This window comes from Phalacrocorax aristotelis, chromosome 15, assembly GCF_949628215.1.
Source record: "Phalacrocorax aristotelis chromosome 15, bGulAri2.1, whole genome shotgun sequence".
NCBI lineage: Eukaryota > Metazoa > Chordata > Aves > Suliformes > Phalacrocoracidae > Phalacrocorax > Phalacrocorax aristotelis.
Genome location: NC_134290.1, coordinates 16,522,461 through 16,542,209, shown reverse-complemented (window position 1 = coordinate 16,542,209; position 19,749 = coordinate 16,522,461). Strand labels below are relative to the sequence as shown.

The 19,749-nt window shown below is 45.7% G+C and overlaps 1 protein-coding gene across 2 annotated transcripts in view; it reads left to right on the top strand.

The window, feature by feature from the left end:
- Positions 1 to 532: 532 nt before the first annotated feature.
- PPM1F (protein phosphatase, Mg2+/Mn2+ dependent 1F) overlaps positions 533 to 19,749 on the top strand; it is a 28,484-nt gene continuing 9,267 nt past the window's right edge. Inside the window, exons 1-6 of one of the 2 annotated variants that reach the window (XM_075110209.1) lie at positions 533 to 831; positions 11,132 to 11,262; positions 15,833 to 16,032; positions 16,664 to 16,852; positions 18,020 to 18,163; positions 19,126 to 19,219. In XM_075110209.1, the coding sequence (XP_074966310.1) occupies positions 656 to 831; positions 11,132 to 11,262; positions 15,833 to 16,032; positions 16,664 to 16,852; positions 18,020 to 18,163; positions 19,126 to 19,219 (934 nt within the window). In that variant the 5' untranslated portion in view covers positions 533 to 655. Of the gene's footprint in view, positions 832 to 11,128; positions 11,263 to 15,832; positions 16,033 to 16,663; positions 16,853 to 18,019; positions 18,164 to 19,125; positions 19,220 to 19,749 lie in introns of both variants that reach the window. The other variant, XM_075110207.1, reaches the window with a different exon arrangement.

The window sequence follows — 19,749 nt, the reverse complement described above, 5'->3', positions numbered from 1 at the left end:
GAAGACTCCAGCCTGGGACAGAGATTGTTCCGTCTCGTTTCCTGACACTCCCGTTTCTGAGCCAGACGTGTCCGTGAATGAGCAAGAAACGGTTGTAGGTGATGTGGCGGACGTGTTTAACTGCAACTAGTGCGAGAAACAGGTCAGCTTGCCGTCGTGCTCGCCGAGACGCCGAGGCCATTACCGCACAGTCCCGTGCTTCTGCCGGCGGGGCGGTTCTGAGGGCGGGCGCGGGCGTTTTGCAGTGAACTATGGGCCCCAGAGCCTGGCGTGGCTGCGGGCCCGGGGCTGCTGGGCCTTTTTAAAGTCACTCCGGCGGGAACGGGAACAACCGCGGGGGGGGCCCTGTGCGACCCCCACACCCTGCCGGGGAACGGGTGTTTCCGGGTGGAACGCTGTTCCGGGGGGCGGGCCCGGGACACGCCCTTCCGCCCCACCCGTCCGGCCGCGTGGCCGCCCTGCCCCGCCCCCGCATACCGGGCATCGCGCCTGGCCGCGCCCCCTGCGCCTGGCCACGCCCCCTGCGCGGCGCTTAAAGGGGCCGTCAGTGGGGCCGCTGCCCTCGCCCTCCGCTCGCCGGCCCGGCCTGCCCCGGCCCGCTCCGCTCCCGGCGAGGCGGCGGCGGCCGGGCAGCGCGCCCCAGCGCGGCCCCGCCATGGCGCTGGAGGGGGAGGCGGCCGGGGCTCCCCTGAGCTCTTTTCTGAGGGACTTCCCGTCCCCGCTGGGCCCGGGGGAGCCGCTGCCGTGGAGCCCGGCGGGGAGCGGCGCCCTCAGCAAGGCCGAGGTGCCGGGCGCCCTGGCGGAGCGGGCGCGGAGCCTCCTGGGCGGCAGGTGAGGCGGGCGGGAGGGCGGGCGAGGGGCTCCCCTCAGGGCCGGGGCGATGAGGTCCCCTTAGGGCCGCGGCGGGCGGCGCGTCCCCCGCTCCCGGAGCTGCCCAGCCGCGGCCGGGCCCGCGGGGCCTGGCGGTGCCGGGGCGGGAGGCGCCGGGCAGGCCCGCCCAGCCTCTCCTGGGGGGTTTCACCTTCTCGTATTATAATTTATTCATTGCTTTTACGGTGTTCTCCTGAAAGCTGGGCGTTTGGTAGCGTGCTTCTACCACAGGCCTCCTGCCGGGACCCGCGCCCTCCGCAGTGTTTCCGCTCCGGGTGCGTGAGAGTGTAAATCGCAGCCCCGCAGCTCCCTGGCAGGGCGAGCCTTGCGGGGCAGTGCCAGTGTTCGGATGCGGGCCCCCGGGTGGGGCGGGACGGGTGGCGGGGGGCAGCCTGCCCGGCAGGTTCAGCTGCCCGGCCCTCCCGGCTTGTCCTGGCGAGCGGGACAGGCTCGCGCGGTTTCCCCAAGTTGATGTTTTCCCAGAACTTCAAGAGCTAGAAAACGCAGCTCTTCTTCCAGTGACGTTCCTGCCATCCCCTGGTTTCAGGAGAGGCGTCTTACGACCTTCATCCTCATCAGTTTAGGCATCCTCTTTAACACCGCTAAGAACTTGGATGTGACTTATTTGCGTTGGCAAACTAGTGCTTCACTGAGAACAAGTCCTCTTGCGCTAACCTCTTGCTTGATGCTCTCTGCGTCTGCTCCCCGAGGCACTTCAGCGCAGGGCCCGCGTGCTCTGGGTTTTGGGAAGTTCCTACCGCGGTCTGCTTCATTAAAGCGTGTGTCTGGAGTCCACAGCAGGGATTGTGGATGGTCTAAAAAAAAAGTTGTCCGAGCGGAAAGCTGGCTTTGTGCTGTGGTGCTGGGGATACTAGTGAAGAGAGGGAGTTCAGGGAGACTGGTTCTCGTTAGGTGTGCTGAATGTTACCTGGAATTTTATAAAGAGACAGGAAACAGGGTTGGAATGACTTGTCTCCCTAGCTACCGTCTGGTGAGTTCGTGAACGCTGAATAGATTTTGTTGTTGAAAGCGTATAGGTGATTTTTGGGTACTTCAGTTGCCTTAAGTTACTTCTGTGCTTTATATTACATACATGTTTCTGGACATAGTTCGGTTAAATGGTGTGCCTAAACCCAAAAATGAGAAATGCATATGAAAAAAAAAGGTTTTTACGCTGTAGTTGAAAAAGACCCAGCTGGTCGTTGCATTACTTAGTTGTGCTTTGACTAATTTGCTCTTGAACAAAACACAGCTGTTGCAGTCCTAAAAGAGATTAAAAATTCATTCTGTGCACTGAATCTTTGACCTCGTTGGAGCAAGAGTGGTTCTGCATGAGCACTTTAAAGAACAGAGTAGTGCTAGTCTTGAACAAATACTTATCATATGGTAACCCATCTGCCACGTGGGCCAGGCTAATGTTTTCTAAAATGGTTTTAGAGAAGAAGGTATGAACCTGTAGCGATACGGGGTAGGTTCTTCAAACTACAGTGATTTTTAAAACAGTGTTTCCGAGTTACATATCTGCTAACATTCTGTTGTTCTCTAGCGGGCATATTAGCAAGTGGAAGCAGAAAGAGAATGCCGCTTTTGCAGCGCTCTCGTCTCACCTGTCACTTCAGGTGTTTACATAGAACCGAGCCTGCCCTGTCAGAAGCTGCATTTTTCACATACCTGCCCTGCAGCCAGCCCTGCTGAGGCAGCCTGCTCGGTGCAGCCTCCTAATTCTGAGCTGGCAAAAATAAAAAAAGACAGCTGAAGAAAGCAAAGCAAAGCAGAACAAAAGTGCATCAATCCACTTATTTATGCTTCTCTTCATAAAGTGTACTTGGGAAACAGAAATACATACAGAAAGTGTTTTTACGAATTCTTGCGGCTGCCTGCAGGCGAAACAGGGACGCAGCCCAGTGAGTGAAGCTGTGCTTGGGCGCAGTGCAGCGTGCCTGGAGTGTCACACGTGGGGATCCTAGCAGACTTACGGCTCGGTTTTGGACTCCTGTGGCAAAGAGAAGCCTCGTTTTGCAATTGCAAAAGGGTTGCAGTTTCCTCTTGGGTAGGCAGAGTTCTTGCATGTGGAGGAAAAGACTGGTAGAGCCTAAGGCCAAGACAGGAATCTGGTGTTTTGGAAGTGCAGGCCCTCTTCTCATAATTCCTGTAATTAAGGACCAAAACTGAAGTCTCTGACTGTGTGAGAAATTGCCAAGCGTCATGCTTTCCTCCCCGCGTGCCCAGGTTTGCTACTGCAGATCAATGCAAAATGCAGGTTTGAAGGATAAATAAACTTTTCAGTTGATCTGAATTTCCCCAAATCCTCAATAAAGTAGATCAGGGAACATAAGGAAATAGGAGAAAGAAGGATGCAAAAGGTTTTAAGAAAAGGAAAAATAAGGGGAGGGGTGATGCTTACAAGACATGTAAATGTGTAAAAGTTGTTAAAGATGCAGAAGCAACGCCAGATGAGGAAGCGAGTTCGTGGGAGGTCACTGGAGCGTAGATCTGCTGTGGCAGGCTATTGCGGTAGCGTCCCTAATGCACAGATGGCAGCTGGGTGCCAAATATAGGCATTCAGCTATTACGGTGTCAATATAACCAGGTTTAACACTACGAAGATGTTATTGGATGTGCCTTGCTGACTTCTGGCATTGATGCTTGTTCTGTACGTCCTCAGTTCGAGACTTCTTTAATGCTCCAGCATTGCTGAGCGTATTTTACAGGATGATTAGTAATGATGAAGGGTATCTCTGTAGATCAAAGTGTTACTGTGTAAGCACTGTGAGTTTGGCACGTAGCTCTGCTTATTTCTGCGGTGTCGGATACTTCATTCGCACCCATGCAGATGTGTGGGTCATGCCTTGAAGGGCCCAAGCCGATAAAGGTCCAGCAATATCTTTGGCTCATGAGAAAACATATGGTGATGTTTAGCTTGTCCTTCTGGTTGCTTGAGGCATAAACCTTTGTGTCGTTGCAATGAGAAATATTCTTCCTCCGCCACCACTCAGGATTGCTCTCTCGAGAGAATGGGGTAAGGAATGACATTTGTTAGGTCCAGTGAGGAGTTTCTGAATGCTCTTGCTTCTCTAAGGCTGCACGTGTCTCTTACATGGAAGCAGCTGGATATCTCAGGCTACCCCCCTTGAACACCTTTACTAGTCTAAAATGAATTATTTTAACAATCTGCAAATGCAGCTAGCATAGCCAAACACTAGCTGAGGCGCTTTTGCTTCCTGGCAGGACTCAGGCTTAAATTGCTGATCCAGTGAAGCTTTGCAGATGTTTCTACTTTGAATAATTCATGTAAATCAATGGAACTGCCTGCCTGGTATGGAGCTAAATTCATAAATTCTGAAGAACTGGGGCAGGCTTAAGTAATCTTGCTTTGCGGAATTTTAATTAACATACACTTTTGGGTAAGAGCTGTGTGTTCCGACAATCTGTGGAAGTGGGTCAATGCGAGTGAAGCGTCCAGTCATTGCTTGCTTCCAGAGCTTTAGAAATGAACCTGAAATGTTACCAACTTGTACTGGAACAGAAGGTGAGATGAAATCAGACCCCCAAGTACAGAAATTCCTCCTTGCCCTTGATAGGAGCTGAAACTTGTATGACCATCCTGTGACATAGCCAAAGAACAATGTGAAATTCCAGCAGCCTTCCTGTTTGAGGAGACTTCACTGCAATAACAGCTGTGAGTCTTCGGCTTCCTGCTCTGCCCCCTCCCAAACGATCCACTGTGCTTCATCGGTCGGTTGCCTCAGCATCCTGTTTTGTGTCTGTGTTTGACACTGTAATGCTCACACCCAAGGTGTGGCCCTGGCATCTGTATTTTCAGCATTTCCCTGCTTTTGGAGCAGTTAATTCAGCAATTCTGGTATTTTGATGGTTTTACGTGATGTAACATGGCGGGGGGGGAATCTTGTCTTGCCTCTGGTTTACACAGTCTCCTCTTAAAACTCCCTCTAGTCCCTTCCTCTGCAAAAACTGATACCCTGTCTACCTTGACCTCTGCTTTTAATAAATCCCCTGAAACTTACTTCCTTATTCCTAATATGTACCATTTAGTCTATATTAATGGCACTAATGCTTCTCATTCCTAGGAACATGTTTACGGTGTCAGCAATCCGTTCGCTTCAGACAAGAAAGTGAATTTCATCTGTGATTGCAAACAAACTCTCGTTTTCACGGGACCGGTTGTGCGTGGTAGCGAAGGCAAGCGTGGGATTAGCAGAGACAGCCTACTCTTTCAGCGACACCGGCGTTCCCACGGGCTTGTGATTAATAATGTTAGAATCGGAAGCCTTGGTAAAGTTAATGCACGTGAGGAATGTGGCGCTTCTGCTGTTTACAAGCTAATTTAGCAAACGGTTGACAAACTGGCGGGCGGTGGTCAAAACTAGCTGGTTTTCTGTTGCGAGTGGTTTGCCCGCTGCTGCTCCTGAAGCTGATGGCAGGACCATACACAGCTTGAGAGAAATGATGTGCAGCTCACGCTGTGGCTGTGGCTGGGTAGTAACGTTTTTGGCACTTCTGACCTGCCTCCAACAGTACATAGAGGCTGGAGAAACTGTTAATTTTGTGATCAGTGGCAAATTGCCTTTCAGAACACATTTCTTAAAATTCCCAGGGAGTTTTCCCTGTTACAAGATACTCTCAATAGTAATTTTGGGAAAGAATGAATTTGCCTTTAAAAAGAAAGTGTATGTATGGGGACACCTGCAAAACGAGAGGGAAAAACCTTGATGAAATGCTGGGGGGGGCGGAATCTATAACAATGAGGAAACTTTTAGGGCTGACTTGCCGGTGTTTAAGTCAGTTTCTTTGGTTCTGCTTGGAAAACTGAAATTGTCTTTCTCTAGAACTTGCATATTTTGCTCTCGTGATCAGTGTGAAACACCCTTTCTGTTGCTGTTTGAGTTGGGTATCAAGACAAGAAATATTCAATTTTGAAACAACGGGTTTAGGGCTTAATTGAAAAGTGGCTTTTGTGGAATTAAGCCTCTCCAGTTCTGCTGTGTGGGTTTTCTTCCCGCTGAGAATGAAATGGAAGTAGCAGGTGACTCTCCATTCACATTTTCTGTAAAGACTGTTCGATGATGACTGAAGGGCCTAAACAGATGGATTCTGGGTTCTATAGCTGCTGCTTCTGATAATTTCAGAAGAAAATCTGGAAAAAACTGCTTCATGTAAAGATGGAAACATAAAAGATTGGAATTCTGTGTGTGGCATTTTTTATATATTTGGTTTGATTCCATCTTGTTCATCTACTGTAAAGACCTGATGTAGTTAACAGAAGAACCAACTTCCTACACACTGTAGGATGTCAGATGTTGTCTCCTTGACAGATACGTATGTGTACTTTTCTGGTCACCATCACCCTGGGAACTCTGGGTCCTGCTGTAATAAATGCTAATGCTTACAGCCACTTGAGTGGAAATATTCTGTAGTTGATTATAAGAATAAAAAACGGGGAGGAAAATAAAAGTGGCAGATTGGGGAAAAAATACTGAATACAAGCAGCTTTTGTTTATGAGGAAACTTGTGACCCGCTATTATTTTGGCAGGATGAGAGGATCTTTCACTCACTAGGGAACTGCTGGCATTTGCGGCTCTGCACTAAAACCACTTTGCTGATGTAGCTGTGGCGTGCTGGAGGCGCACGCTGAGCCCGCAGCCGCAAGCCGCTTCACTGGCGAAGCTGTGCTGTGTGTGATCGTATGGTGTCGCAGAGCCTGGGTAGCACATCAGTGCAAACGTATCGCTTCCCTCCGACACAAGCCAGCTGCAGCTGAGCGAGGCTAGAAGCTTTGGCGAGCAGATACAGCACCTCTTTGTTCCCCAACATGTGTGTGTGTATATGCGCGCTCTGAAGGGAAGAGGGGAGCGTTCGGTGGTCCCCTGGCCTGCAACAGCACTGCTGCCTTGTTGCCGTGACTGTGGTGATAACGCCTAGAAAGACTGTCGTGTAACTTTTTCGTCCCCCAAGTCAAAAGGTGACAAGTGATCAGCAACGCGGCCAATACGGTTGGCAATCTCTTGTGCTTCTTCTCATACAGAGATTTCCTGACAGTCCTGTGGGAGAACGCATGTGTTTGGGGCAGCGGGACGTGAACTATTTTCCTTCCAAAGAAGCAAATAGAAATTGAGAAGGCTTTGCATAAACACGGGGTGTTTGGTGTGTCCTGGCGAGGCTTTGTGCCGCTCCCCGCCAGGTGACACGGAGCTTGCCCCTCTCTGCTCGAGGCGCTGAAGAGCAGCTGCTCGGATTGCCACCTGCTGCGCTGCTCGGCTCTCTCAGAGCCGCCGTAAGCTGTGGGCACGGAGCACAACAGAAAGTCTGTCGTCTGCTTTCAAGCCTTTGAAAAAAGCATAGTCATAGTGAGGCTGTGGACAAGCTGTGGTGGCCTGACCTCGCATGCTCTAGATGCTTTGCCCTTGCCCACAACGCTGTTAACTAGAGACTTCTGAAAATACCCTCTTAAACTGGAGGAGAAGAGGAGGTGGGGGCATCTTTGAACGGGTGACTTGTCTGCCACGCTCACTGCAAGTGTCCTGGGGATTTAATGGCCCAGGTAAAACCACACAAGGAGTGATCTTACTAGAGCTTCTGCTTCCTGAAGAAACGCGTGTATATTATCCTTCCATTCTGAAGGCTGATACGTCAGGGTCAGTAGCAGTGTATGATGGATCCGACATACGTGGGTACGCTGCGGCTGTGATGGTACGACAGCCGGTCTTTTAAAGTGGAATGAATAGAGAACTAAACTGTGTTGCGAAAGAGAAACAAGGTGAACAAGAAGGGAAGTCAGTCACGTTCTGTAACTCATGCCAAATCCAAAGTATGCACAATATCATAATTGCTTTCTGCTTCCGTGTGTAACTCGTGTTTTGCCCACCGGGGCGTATGCCAACAGAAGCTTTGCGTAGCGCCTTCGAACAGCGCTGTATGTGTCCAGTAGGCCGGGATCTTTCAAGGAGGAGGATGGCCTATAAATTTAACTGTGTTCTTTATTGGCATATGTATTGCTTTACTCTGTAACTTGCCACTTGTTTTAAAAACCTGAGTATAAATATGAGGCTTCTGTTTTACCATGAAGTGGCTGGAGGATGTGAACTCCACGCTCCAGCCGCTGGCGACCTGACTTTAGCTGGTGGTGAAGCTGCAGTGCCTCATCTGCACTGTTACAACATGCATTAGTTCTTTTAAAATATTTTTTTGTTGTGGTCAAAACACACCCTTTTTGTTAGTAAAGAAATAGCCTGTAGCAAAGAAATTTTAAGTCTGTTTACTACTAGCCTGTGTAGGCTGGGGCAAGGTAATTAGTGTTGCATGTGTCATAGGAATGGGGCTGGCACGTTCCTCCCCAGACTCTCCTAAGAGAAGGTAACATCCCTCCATGTAACACACCCCACCAGCTTCCCTCCTCTTCCCAGCACAGTTGTTCACCCGCTTCAGAAACAGCTACAGTATTTCTTCTGATTCATGAAGATTAAATTATGCTTGGTTCAGCCTGCCAGCGGGGTGTCTTGGGCTTCTTTGAAGGGAAGATTTTAACAATAAATGACATTCTTCTTTGCTTACAGAAAAGGTTTGAAGACTGTTATGGTAACTGCAGTGGGCTTCTACTTTTACACTGGTTGCCATAGGTACTGTGCCTGCTTCCAGACCCTCTCCAGCCAAGTGAGACCTTGTGGCTCTCAACTAAAGCAGCAGTTCTTACTCATAATTATCTATTTTGTTAACTCTTGAAGCCTCTGATTTAGGGGATGAAATTAGAACCACTAAATACTGAAACTGAATGGAAGATGCCGTTGCCTTGGAGCTCTGTTTACCTGAGCTTGTGTAAAAAACAGGCTTACCAGTGTGGTAGTACCTAGTACGAAGAGTTTATAAGGTGATCAACAAGTATGTTCTGTTTCGAACCGAGGTTGAGCTAGATAGGTAGGGTCATTTTTTTAGGCTTTTATCTTTTTGTCACAGTGTCAGAATCAGCTGCTCAGTGTTGTTGCTGGCTGCATAACAAATAAAATCCCAATAAGCAAACATTTTCTTTGTGTAGATTTGCAAAGCTATGGAGGGAGAGGAAATGCATAGGAAGCAAAACTGAATGAAGCATATCATCAGTACTGAGGAGTCTCTGGATTTCCCTTTTAGGAACTGGGTGGCAACTGGAAAAAGTTGGAAGGATGTGACATATAATTCATAAACCTTTTCTTTGTTACAGGCATCCTGTAAGCAGAGGTTTATCCAGGACTCGTGACTTAGTATATTGCCTTTTGTCTAAGCTTTTTTCTATGGACCCAGTTCAGCAAGTCAGGGCTCTAGAAAGCAGAAGTCTATAACGTTTAAAATCAAAGTATTAATCCCTCTTCTGATGCTGAGCTGGAAACCCAGGATAGGTTTGAATTTTTCCTCCAGCATAGCAGAGAGATTCTGAAGGTGACCGAAGCTGTGGCAGTGCATTTAAATGCACAGCTGTTTCACTTAATACGTTTTGTCTTTGTTCTTGGAGCTGAAACTTACTTTAACTAAAGCTTCTGACTTTCAGCAGCATCAGCTACATTTCTGACATCATTTGTGTGCCTTGTATTTTAATATTCCTTTCTTTTCCAGCTACACAAACAAAAACAGGAAGCAGGATTTGGGGAGGGGGTGTGTGTGCCGTATCCGTTTCAGATGTGTTTCTTGCCTGACCTTTTAAATAGTTGTCTGTTAGTGTCGGAGTGATTGTAAGCAGGCATTGTTACTTTTAATTTGGGTAGGAAAGGAACTGACTCCCCTAAACATATTAGCCTGAAAAAAAAAAGAGCCATTTTTCTGCCTTTCCCTGATGTGCTATGACTGCAGCTAGCATTGAAAGGCCTGCAAAGACGTTGCCATCTATTTGAAGTACCAAAATGACTCATTAAAGTAGGCCATCACCGCTACAGAATGCAGAGCATAAAACACGCTTCTGTTCGCAGCCCGCTGACTAACACAATGCTTTCTGTTTGCTGCCACAGGAGGTACTCGTACACGGCTGTGAGGGTATGACAAGGCCTCTCTTTCAGAAACACAATGGCAAATGCATTTCAGCGTGTTGTCACTGGGATCTAAAAACCTCACGGTCTGCCCCTCCCCGCTCTTCTGTACACACAAAACCAGTCATCTCTGAGCCTCTGCAGAGGCCAGTTGCTTCCACCGTTTCTTACTCTGTGGCCAGCCAGTTTCATGCAGGACTTCCTAAAGGTTTCCTGGGAAAACAAAGCCTTGCCCTTGACTTGCTGCAGGTGCCTTAAAGTGTTGTTTGCTTTGGCTGATAATTTGATACTTTGTGGGTATCAAACACTCTGTGAACAATGGATAAAATGCTTTTTGTGGATGTCCACGCTTATTCTTCGTTGTGCTCTTAGAAAATGTCTGGAATGTGTGCTATGTACTGTAATCGTTAGTGCCTGCCATGGGAATATAGTGAATATAGAAGAGTTATTTTCTAGTAGCCCTATTTTAAACTTGGATGGGGCCTATGTGTTTACAGATTCAAAAGCAGTGTGGCAAGTACGTGCTTCCTATAAAGCACGTAGCTTGCATAAAGCATTGGATAAAAAGGAGAGGGTGTTGATTGTTATTGTCTTCCAGCTGCTTACCTAAAAGCTTCAGCGGAATCACAAGTCTTTGAGTCTTTTCTTAGCCTAGTCTCCAGCGCCAACTCTTTGCACCTTCTTCCTGGGTGATTTCTCTGGGGAACTTCTTGTCAGCAGAAACTGGGTGTTAAGGGGCTGCAGGTTAGTGCTGAGCATGACTTTTCTTGTGGAGGGAACTGCCATCTTAAGTAACCTTTCTGGAGATTTGCATGTACCACAGTGCGGCGATCCTGATACCGTCTGTGGTGAGACGGCTGACTGCAAGCAAGAAATGTTGTGTAGTGAGTAGCAACAAAATGTTTGCATTCAGAGGCTAGAGTTGAAGGTAGCGGTTCCCATCTGAGAGCTCAAGAGAAGGAGGTACCATCTGCGACTGGAGTGTGAGGCAACAGTTTGAAAACATGATTCATATGCTTCTTCCTCTTTGCATTCTTGAGAAAGCAGTTGTCTAACTGAAGATCGTACTAAAGATTTGCATGAATAAATATTGAACATATGGTTTCTTCTACTAGCTTACTAATGAAGTTGGAATTACTGATTGTGTGTAATGCTTTCTAATTCTGAGGTCACCAGCCATAAACAGTGAGGTTGTAGCTCAATTTAAACTAATGCACTTTGTTTTGTTTTCCCTTCTGTTTCTTACCAGCAGAGGTGTTTCGCCACTTCTTGCAGCGTCGTTGATCCATGCTGCAGTTGATGAAGTCCTCCGAACAGACTTGACTGAATTTAAGCAGCAAAGTGTGGAAACAGAGGGAGAAGTTGATGAGGAGAGGTTCACCTGTAAGCATACTTTTTCTTCCATCTGTGGTTTCCCCAGAGGCTGGCTGTCTGTTGGAAGACTTGTTTTGAAATGTTTCCCAGAATATTTGGTTAGGCTGCCTGGCAAGCAGCAGTGAATAGAACTTTATTTGCTCCTGCTGGGTATCTGTGGGATGAAAGGTAGTTTTGTGGGCAAGATGCAAATGTGGCGTCTGGAGCCCCGGACTGATCGTGTGGGTTGGCTTTCTGGAAAGAGGAGAGTGAGTTTCTCCTCCCCAAAAGAATTAATGACTGTGCTTCCCGAGCTGAACTAGTTAAGAACTTTTCCTCTCCTCGTTGGATACTTTCACTTAAATTGAACTGGTTCAGTTCCTATCTTAAGTTGATAACCTCTTGTATTTTTGAAGTGCCCTTTTCTCTTTGGTAGACTGACCTTAGCAAATTACTCCTATGTTTTGACGTTGGCATCATCGCAGTTGCTATTGTGCAGCCACACTGACACCTTAAATTAATCCATATAATCCATCTTGCTTTTGTCTGTTCTTGGGACCAGATTTTGGGCCCTCCACAACCTGAACATCTTGAAATTCCAGATCTTTCCCTTGGCAAGTTTCTCAGTAGTCTCTGTCTTTATCAAATATTTCTTCTCTCCCCACCCTCCCCTGTAAAGACGGGATGCTGAGGGATGAAGGACCCGATGCATGTGTCTTCTGCCTGATGCCTGCATTTTCTCCTATCTGAGTGAGTTGGAGCGAGAAGAGACCTTGGTGACTGAGTACTGGGTTTGTGCCTTGTGTAACAGATGGTCCTATTGCATTTACATGCTGAAGTGTTTAACGTTAGACTTCACCAAACCTTCAATCCCAGTGCCAGGAATTTAAATGGAGCAGGATGCGGGCAGAGTCGAAGATAAAAATGGAGGAGAGATGTCTTAGGCAAATTAGCCTGTCCTGTAAGGGGAAATAGTCGCCCTTCCGCTTCCCGGGGATGACCTGAAAGGCGGTTCAGCGTGCCCCAGAGGATGCATCTCCAAGCAGAGCTCTGGCAATGGCCAGGACGTGACACTTCCCAGAAGCCCGTTTCAGTATTCACCTATAAGTCTGAAACGGCAGCAGGGGAAGCGTGTTTCATTGAGTCTTGCGCACCCCAAATAGTTCATCCCTTGCCTTAACGTTTGTACCCTTCATATGTCTGGAGAGATTTAGCAAGCTCCCCGCGCTTTGCATGGCAAGAGTTGGCTTCGCATCAGCTAGGCTGGGGTCTAAACAACGCGTCCCAGCTCTCCTCCTGTGGCGCAGGGAGAAATGATTCGCAGGTGGGTGTTCTCAGGGAATGTGAACAGTGACATGTGGGGTGTCGGCACACCTGCCTCCGGGGCGGGCGTGAGCCCCAAACGGGTGGGGCCAGGGTGGGGCGTGGTGGCCCAGGCCCTCTGCCACCCCTGGTGGACCTGGGGCCCGGCTGGGGCTGGGGCCTCCCAGCGCACCCACATAGAACCCGCTTACGAGTAAGTTCCACAGGTCTTAAGGGATTCTCACAGGTGCCTCTTGAGTCACTTCGAGGTCAGCCTCCCCACAGCGCCCAACTTCTGCACTCGCTGTGCCACGGTGTCTGTCGGTCTGCGAGTAGTCACACGGGCTTCGCTGCAGCTAGCCGAACCCGGAGCAGGGCACTGCCCCAGATGAGGAGCCGGCAGAAGTTACTAGACCGCTGCAACTGTAAGAAAATAGGGGTTCAGGCAGCAGTGCTAGAGCATGTCTTTGTGCGGGGGAAGCTGAAGGAGATAAGGTACTGACCTTCCATAACTAGAAGCTCTGTGTTATCATAGAATCATTTAAGTTGGAAAAGACCTTTAAGATCATCGAGTCCAGCCATAAACCTAACGCTGCCAAAATGTTTGTTTGGTATGTTTGCAGCAATGACCATAAGGCATGTGGTAAGGTCTCCCGTTGTCGAAGTGATATAAAAGCATCTCCCTTACTGAGTCCCTTAAATTGGGGAGAATTGTATCTTACTGCACTGCGCCTTTGTGCTCTAGTAGTGCAGCTTTATTTGCTATTGCTCAAATAAGGAACAGCATATTGTAACCCACATATGATAACTGCGTAGATTTTCAGCACAAATATTTCACAAAGCAGCTGGAAACTGGTCATCAGAGCATCTTGCAGTCACTGTGCTGGGGAGTCTTCACTGAATCCCATGTTACTATCTTTGAGGTGAACTGTAGCAGTACTATAAGATGTGAACTGCTATGTATTTGTGAGCCTAGCATTAATTATAATTTCTAGTTCTGGGTTTTATGAAAATCTTGTGACCACAGACCTCCACTTAGTGAAATCTGAGCGGCTTAAGAAATTATAATGTTTAGAAACAGTGAGTAATGAAGAGCTTGATAGGACAGACATTTTGTTGGTCACAAGCATCTAACGTCTCTGGAATCGTGTATGGTTACATTATACTGGGGACAAAATCATTCATGCTGCTGTGTTATTCTGAAGGCCATAAAGATACAGGATTGGAGTCTACTTATATATATATAGAGAGAGAGAGAGAGAGAGAGAGAGTACAGGCAAAATCAGAAAGTCGTTGAATGAGCTCCACCTTGAACTAGCTCAGGTTCTCTCTCGCTATTCCTCATTGACAAATGCCCCAGAACCTTTCCTGTTCTGACGGCTGAAACCTTTAATTTCCATCGTACATATTCCTGTCTATTTTATGTTTGCTTGTTCTTGTGTCACCATTGTCATTTAGATCAAATTGCTATTCACTGTTCCTCTATCGAACATTATGGAAATCTGCTTAACTATGCAGGTACTTGCATTGCCTAATCTGTGCAAGGAATAATACCTCCTTTAAAGGTGTTAATCCCTCTGCACGTTTGGACCGTACTTGTACTTGTTTTCCCTATCTTGTAATTGCTGTGGCATCACTTCAACTGTACGACTAGGAAGAAAGGTGTTCCTTGTGCTACAGCACAGTATGGACTCTCTTTCCTGCATTGCAATAACAACTCTGCCAAAAAGCCATTCTTGGAATGAAAGAGAAGTGAATATATAAAAGCAAGGTGTGTACGAGTGCCTGTGTGAGCAGCGCTCTTTGATGTGGTGTGCTGCAGAAGAATTTCTAGTGTTAAGGTACTAGATTCTATGTCAGATTTCACAAACTTAATAATTAAACAGCAATATGTGTCCAAGTCCACTGGTCAGTATTAGTCAAGCCGTTTACAAATATGTAAACTAATAGCTGTAGACAAAGCTGCTTAAGATGTTGTCCTATTTAATTATATTTGTGTATGGGATGACTTCATATTCAAAGGTTTTACTATCTTGCCCATTCGCACCTGTATATTAAGCAAACCAGAAGTAGTTTTAGTTAATGTGTAGTGACTGCTAATCAAAGATCTATTTTAAATGTAAAGCTTTCGATTCTCCAGGCCCAGAGGTGCATCTGTAGCTGGCCATCCAGTGTTGCTGAGAAAAACAAATGCTTGCGAACCAGGAGTTATAAAAGGGAATTCTGAGGAAGCTGTAATGGTGGCAGCATTAGAAGGAGTCGGGATAAAACAGAAATAGGAAAGATAGTTCATGCACTGCAGTTCTTTAGGAAACACGTTAGTGACCAGCAAATTATTTTTGCTTTATAGACAGTCTTTTTAATGCTTTTTGAAGTTCGTTGATTTGGCATTGAGGCAGGGTTCTTACTTAAATAACAAAACTTTAAATTATTATCTATCCTGAGAGAGACTGCATTGCAAAGCTAGACGCGATGCCAAACACCAAACAATTCAGTCTGATGAACAATAAGTTTGGATTAATTGATCTTTGGGAGCTATCCAGAAAAGGATTTGAGTGTCTGGCCGGAGCTTTTCACACTCTGCCCAATGGTGTTTACAGTTCTGCTCCGTAATGACAAAGCAGGAAAGTGGCGGAAGCGTTTTTCTGTCCCTCCAGCTCCTACAACCACGTGCGTTTAAAGAGATAAAGACAACAGCTTAAAATCCTAATCTGTTCAGCTCAATTATGAGTTGAGCTATTGACCTCAGCAAAACGTTCTCAGACTTCCTCGTTGTTTCAGTGGAAGTGGTTCACTAGGACATAACCCGAGCCGAAGCCAGGCTGATGCTTTTCCAGCCTTTGTGTCCAAGACAACAGCAATCTCTTACCTTGATTACCTTGAAGGCTTTTCTGCCCTTTGATTTTTTTCCTTTTTTTTTTCTCTCCCCCAGTAGGGATGCACTCCTACTGCTATATCTTGTGCATTTTACTTCATCATCATAACTTTCATGTCTAATGTGCCAGACTGATTTGGGGGTCTTTGTTATGATTTTTGTAATATAATCACCTACTTGATAAGCCCCTGTTTTGAAAGAAAACTAGTAAGTAAAGAAGCTGCTCTTATCCTCAATGTTATACTGTTTTCCATTGCAACTTTCTCTTCATGTTATTCTCAGGAGCCTGTCTTAATTCTTGCAGAGTGCTGAACGTGTGTATGTATCTCTGAGGAAAGAAACTTGAAGGGAAGACAGGCCAAAAGGTGGGGAAACGGAGGAAAATGAGGCACACAACTTATTGTTTTGTCTTTGTGCTGTCAGTGCTGGATGGAGAGTCGTTGCAGCGCTGCTTCTTTAACAAGCTTCGGGATGTTTGCTTTGAGTGGCAGAAGCAGTTGCCGCCACTGAGACCACTGAAGCGGTTCCTGCTTGTTTCCACCCATGCCATCCGTAACACTCGACGGAAAATGGAGGACCGCCACATTCTGCTCCCAGAGTTCAATCAGCTGTTCGGTTTATCAGTAAGTCTGGACAAAATTGGGGTTTCTTAGCTTTTCCACATTCCCATAAACACAATGACCTAGTGATGGATGATCTGTGAAGTGGTAAGAATTTCTTGCCACAAGTTATTTATCATGTGTTTGCTGCAGCAAGGGCTGACTGACTCAGGTTGCTAGGGGCTAACTACTGCCCTGATGAAGAACGATCTTGTGACCTTAGGTTTCGTGTCATAAGCGATAGAGGGAGACGGGAAGTTCGCCTTAGTGTTATGTTCCTGGAGTTATAATGTTCTTGTGACTGAGGTAACTGATATATTAAGAAAAGGAGGGGGGAGAACAGCAGTTGTACATGTACAGGTGACAATTAATGAAGCTGCGGTGGGGCTACATAACCAGCGTTCTGCTGTTTCAGTTGCAGATTACTTTCAAGGATATTAAATGACTAACAGCAAACAAAGCAATGTAATTCCCCTGCAAAGTACCCATTTTGTCCATTTTGCTCATGGGTAAACTGACATAAATTGCCCTTACCTATGCACCATCGTGTGGAAAAAAGCCCAGAACAAAGAATCTTTGCTTGCTGGTACCAGTCTACGAGCTATTTTGTTTTTGAACATGAACATGTCTCCCTCTCTCTCCCTCCCTGCAAAAGGATGACATCGATCGCGCTTACTTTGCGGTATTTGACGGCCATGGTGGAGTGGATGCTGCCAATTATTCAGCAACCCATTTACATGTAAATGTTGGGCTACACGAAGAAATTGTTACGAATCCAGCTGAGGCCTTGAAATGCTCTTTCCAGAAGACAGATGAAATGTTTCTTTTCAAAGCCAAAAGAGAGGTGAGTGGGTAGAGATTAATTCCATTGTATTTAGATAACACTGAGAACTGTTGGACAACACGGTATTATCCAGAAAACTCTGGCAGTAGTTTCTTTGAGTCATTGACTTCTTAATGAAATTATGCTACATGTAAAGTTTTCTTTGATTGAATTATTTCTTTTTTTGAGGAAAAACAAAATGACAGTGCTTGCACATTCAAGATAAGTGATGGAAAAAGCAGCATTAAGTGGTTTAAATGATCCTGACACACCAGTTATTTGAGAGAACACTCTGCTGCTGCTTTACCTAAATTAGGCAGCCTCTAGATGTTCTGTGGTCCTGCCTCTTACCTGGAAAAGAGGTTTATCTCTTCCTGATAATACGGTCACCATCTTCCTCTTTCTTGTCCCACCGTTAACATCACAGGTGGTTATAAGATGAAAAATGTATTCTGTGATTTAAATCACTCTTCAGTTCATTAAACTTATTGATCAGTTTTGAATCAAGTTGGTATGATGAACATTCTTTCTTCAAATCTACATAATGGGAGGATGGTTTATAATACAGCTTAATGAGAACTCTTTTATTATAGCAGTAACTGAATATGGAAGTATTCATTGTTAATATCTTCATTTCTGTCAATGAGGTACAAAAGAGGGACCAGCATCTTAATGAGGTCTGACCGTCACTGATCTTTACAGGGAATCTAGGACAATTAGGCTCCTTCCTTTGTCAATATCCTCATTTAAATACCCAAGGATAAGGGGATGTATACGGAGCAAGGTGTCTGTAGTTGCTAGTGGTAGAGTGGATAATGTGAAAGGGATTGGGGACACCTGTGCCTGTTTGTGAAACGTTCAAACTACTGACGTTCAGAACATCTTTCTTTTCCATGTGTCTCTGTGTTCTGAACGACAGAGGTCTTAAACTCCTAGATCGTTTTTGGAATTAAGAGCAGAGAAGGAAGAGCATAACAGAGGCAGTATTAGCCATCTGCACGTTATAATATGTAAAGAGTTTATCTTGAGTCTGTCTAATATCTTGTACCTTCTTTTCAGGTATCTGGATTATGATTAGCAGGTCTGCTCTGCTGCGTTTCAGTGTGATTAAACCTGGGTTTACAGTATTGCCATGTAACCTAGTAGAGCTTGTTGAGTATTCGCCTAACATACCTGTTCTCTCTGTAGAAGCTGCGGAGTGGTACAACAGGTGTATCTGCGTTGATTGTAGGGAACAAGCTACACATAGCATGGCTAGGGGACTCGCAGGTAATGCTTGTGCAGCAAGGAAAAGCTGTGACGTTAATGGAGCCTCACAAACCAGAGAGAGAAGTAAGTCGGACTTGGGGTTTTTTGTGTGTGTTTTCAGAATCTCTCTTGAAACCTTTTGGAATCAAGCCTTCTGAAGTGTTTGGTGCTATAAATAATTACATCTATTGTATGGTAGGAGTCAGAGAATGTATAATTTCTTTTTTTCCATCCACTCCTCTGTCTTGAAAAGGTGGTCCCTACAGCTGTGCCCCCCTGAAAGTACTGGTGGTACTGGTAGTCCTGACTAGAGTTCCTGCTCAGACTGTCTTTTCAAACTTTGTAGTAATTAAAGACTTTCACAGTGGGGTTTTTTTTGTGGGAATTGTAACAGGCAGTTTTAAAATCATCTTATTAATTTGAGATTAATAGCTATTTAAAATGTTAGTATACTGCAAGTCTTTCATAATATGCTATACTGTCATTCAAAAGCTAATGATGATCTACTAGCCTCACGGGCTTAGTGTATTGCATTTTCTATTTATTTTAAATAGGCATGTATTTCATTACATTAAATTTGATGGGGACCTTGCAAGTTTAGATAGCATTGCATGACCCTTCGCCTTCATAGCGTGAACATTTGTAATCACTGACTAGTTAAAGGAGCATCAATGTAAATGGTCTTGTTACATAGTCTAGTTATCTTGTAAGTATTTGGAATAGAATACATATTTACCCAGTTTCTGTGGGATGGCAATAAGTGGCAGGAAAGGGTACTCACCCATGTAGGAAAGAACACAATGATACAAGAACTTAAGAATGATGCCTGTTTGTGGACAAGCCATGGTATGGTTGGGAAGTAGGTGGGTTGTGTCCAGTAATCTTGAGCGCATATTTCTGATACGCATGTGCTGTAATCAGTATAAATACAGAAGCAGCTCTGGGTTTTGGGTTTTGTCTTTTTTTCCTCTTCGACTGGATAACAACAAGGTCAGTAAGCCATGGGTAGGTGTTCAGTTTAAAAATTGTGTTCTGCTGTGTTTCAGGATGAGAGAGCGCGGATAGAGGCTCTGGGTGGTTGTGTTACCTACATGGACTGCTGGCGGGTTAATGGTACCCTGGCTGTTTCCAGAGCAATTGGTAAGATAAACCATCAGAATCAGTGTAGTTCAGATTAAATGTGATTAAAACACACCACCTGAGACTGCACATTTGCTCTAAGTGACGTATTGCTCAGCATCAGCCAGAGTAAACCACTCTTACTGTCTTTGCCGTAAGGCTTTCTTACAGCTATATAACTTAAGTAGCTTGCAGCTATGTAGTCTGACTGGTTTTACCATCAGCATAGAATATTGTTTTATTTTACATACTAGCCATGACAGTCCTAATTCTTTTATACTTCTAAGTCTTTTGCTTCTTGTAAATATCTTTGACACTGTGGTGTTCCACAGTAGCTTAACAAACATAGAGTATTTAATTTGTAAAAGTGGAGGAAGCGATAAATGTTGATTTGGGCTTCTTTATGTGCCTGAATGTCTGCTTTGTGGGTTTTTTGTCCACTTAAATATATCTTTCTCCTGACTGCAGTTCTTAAGTCAGACCACTGCATCCTCCTTCAAATCACACACATCCAGCAATTTATAATCCAGTGTTATAATTGTAGTATTCCA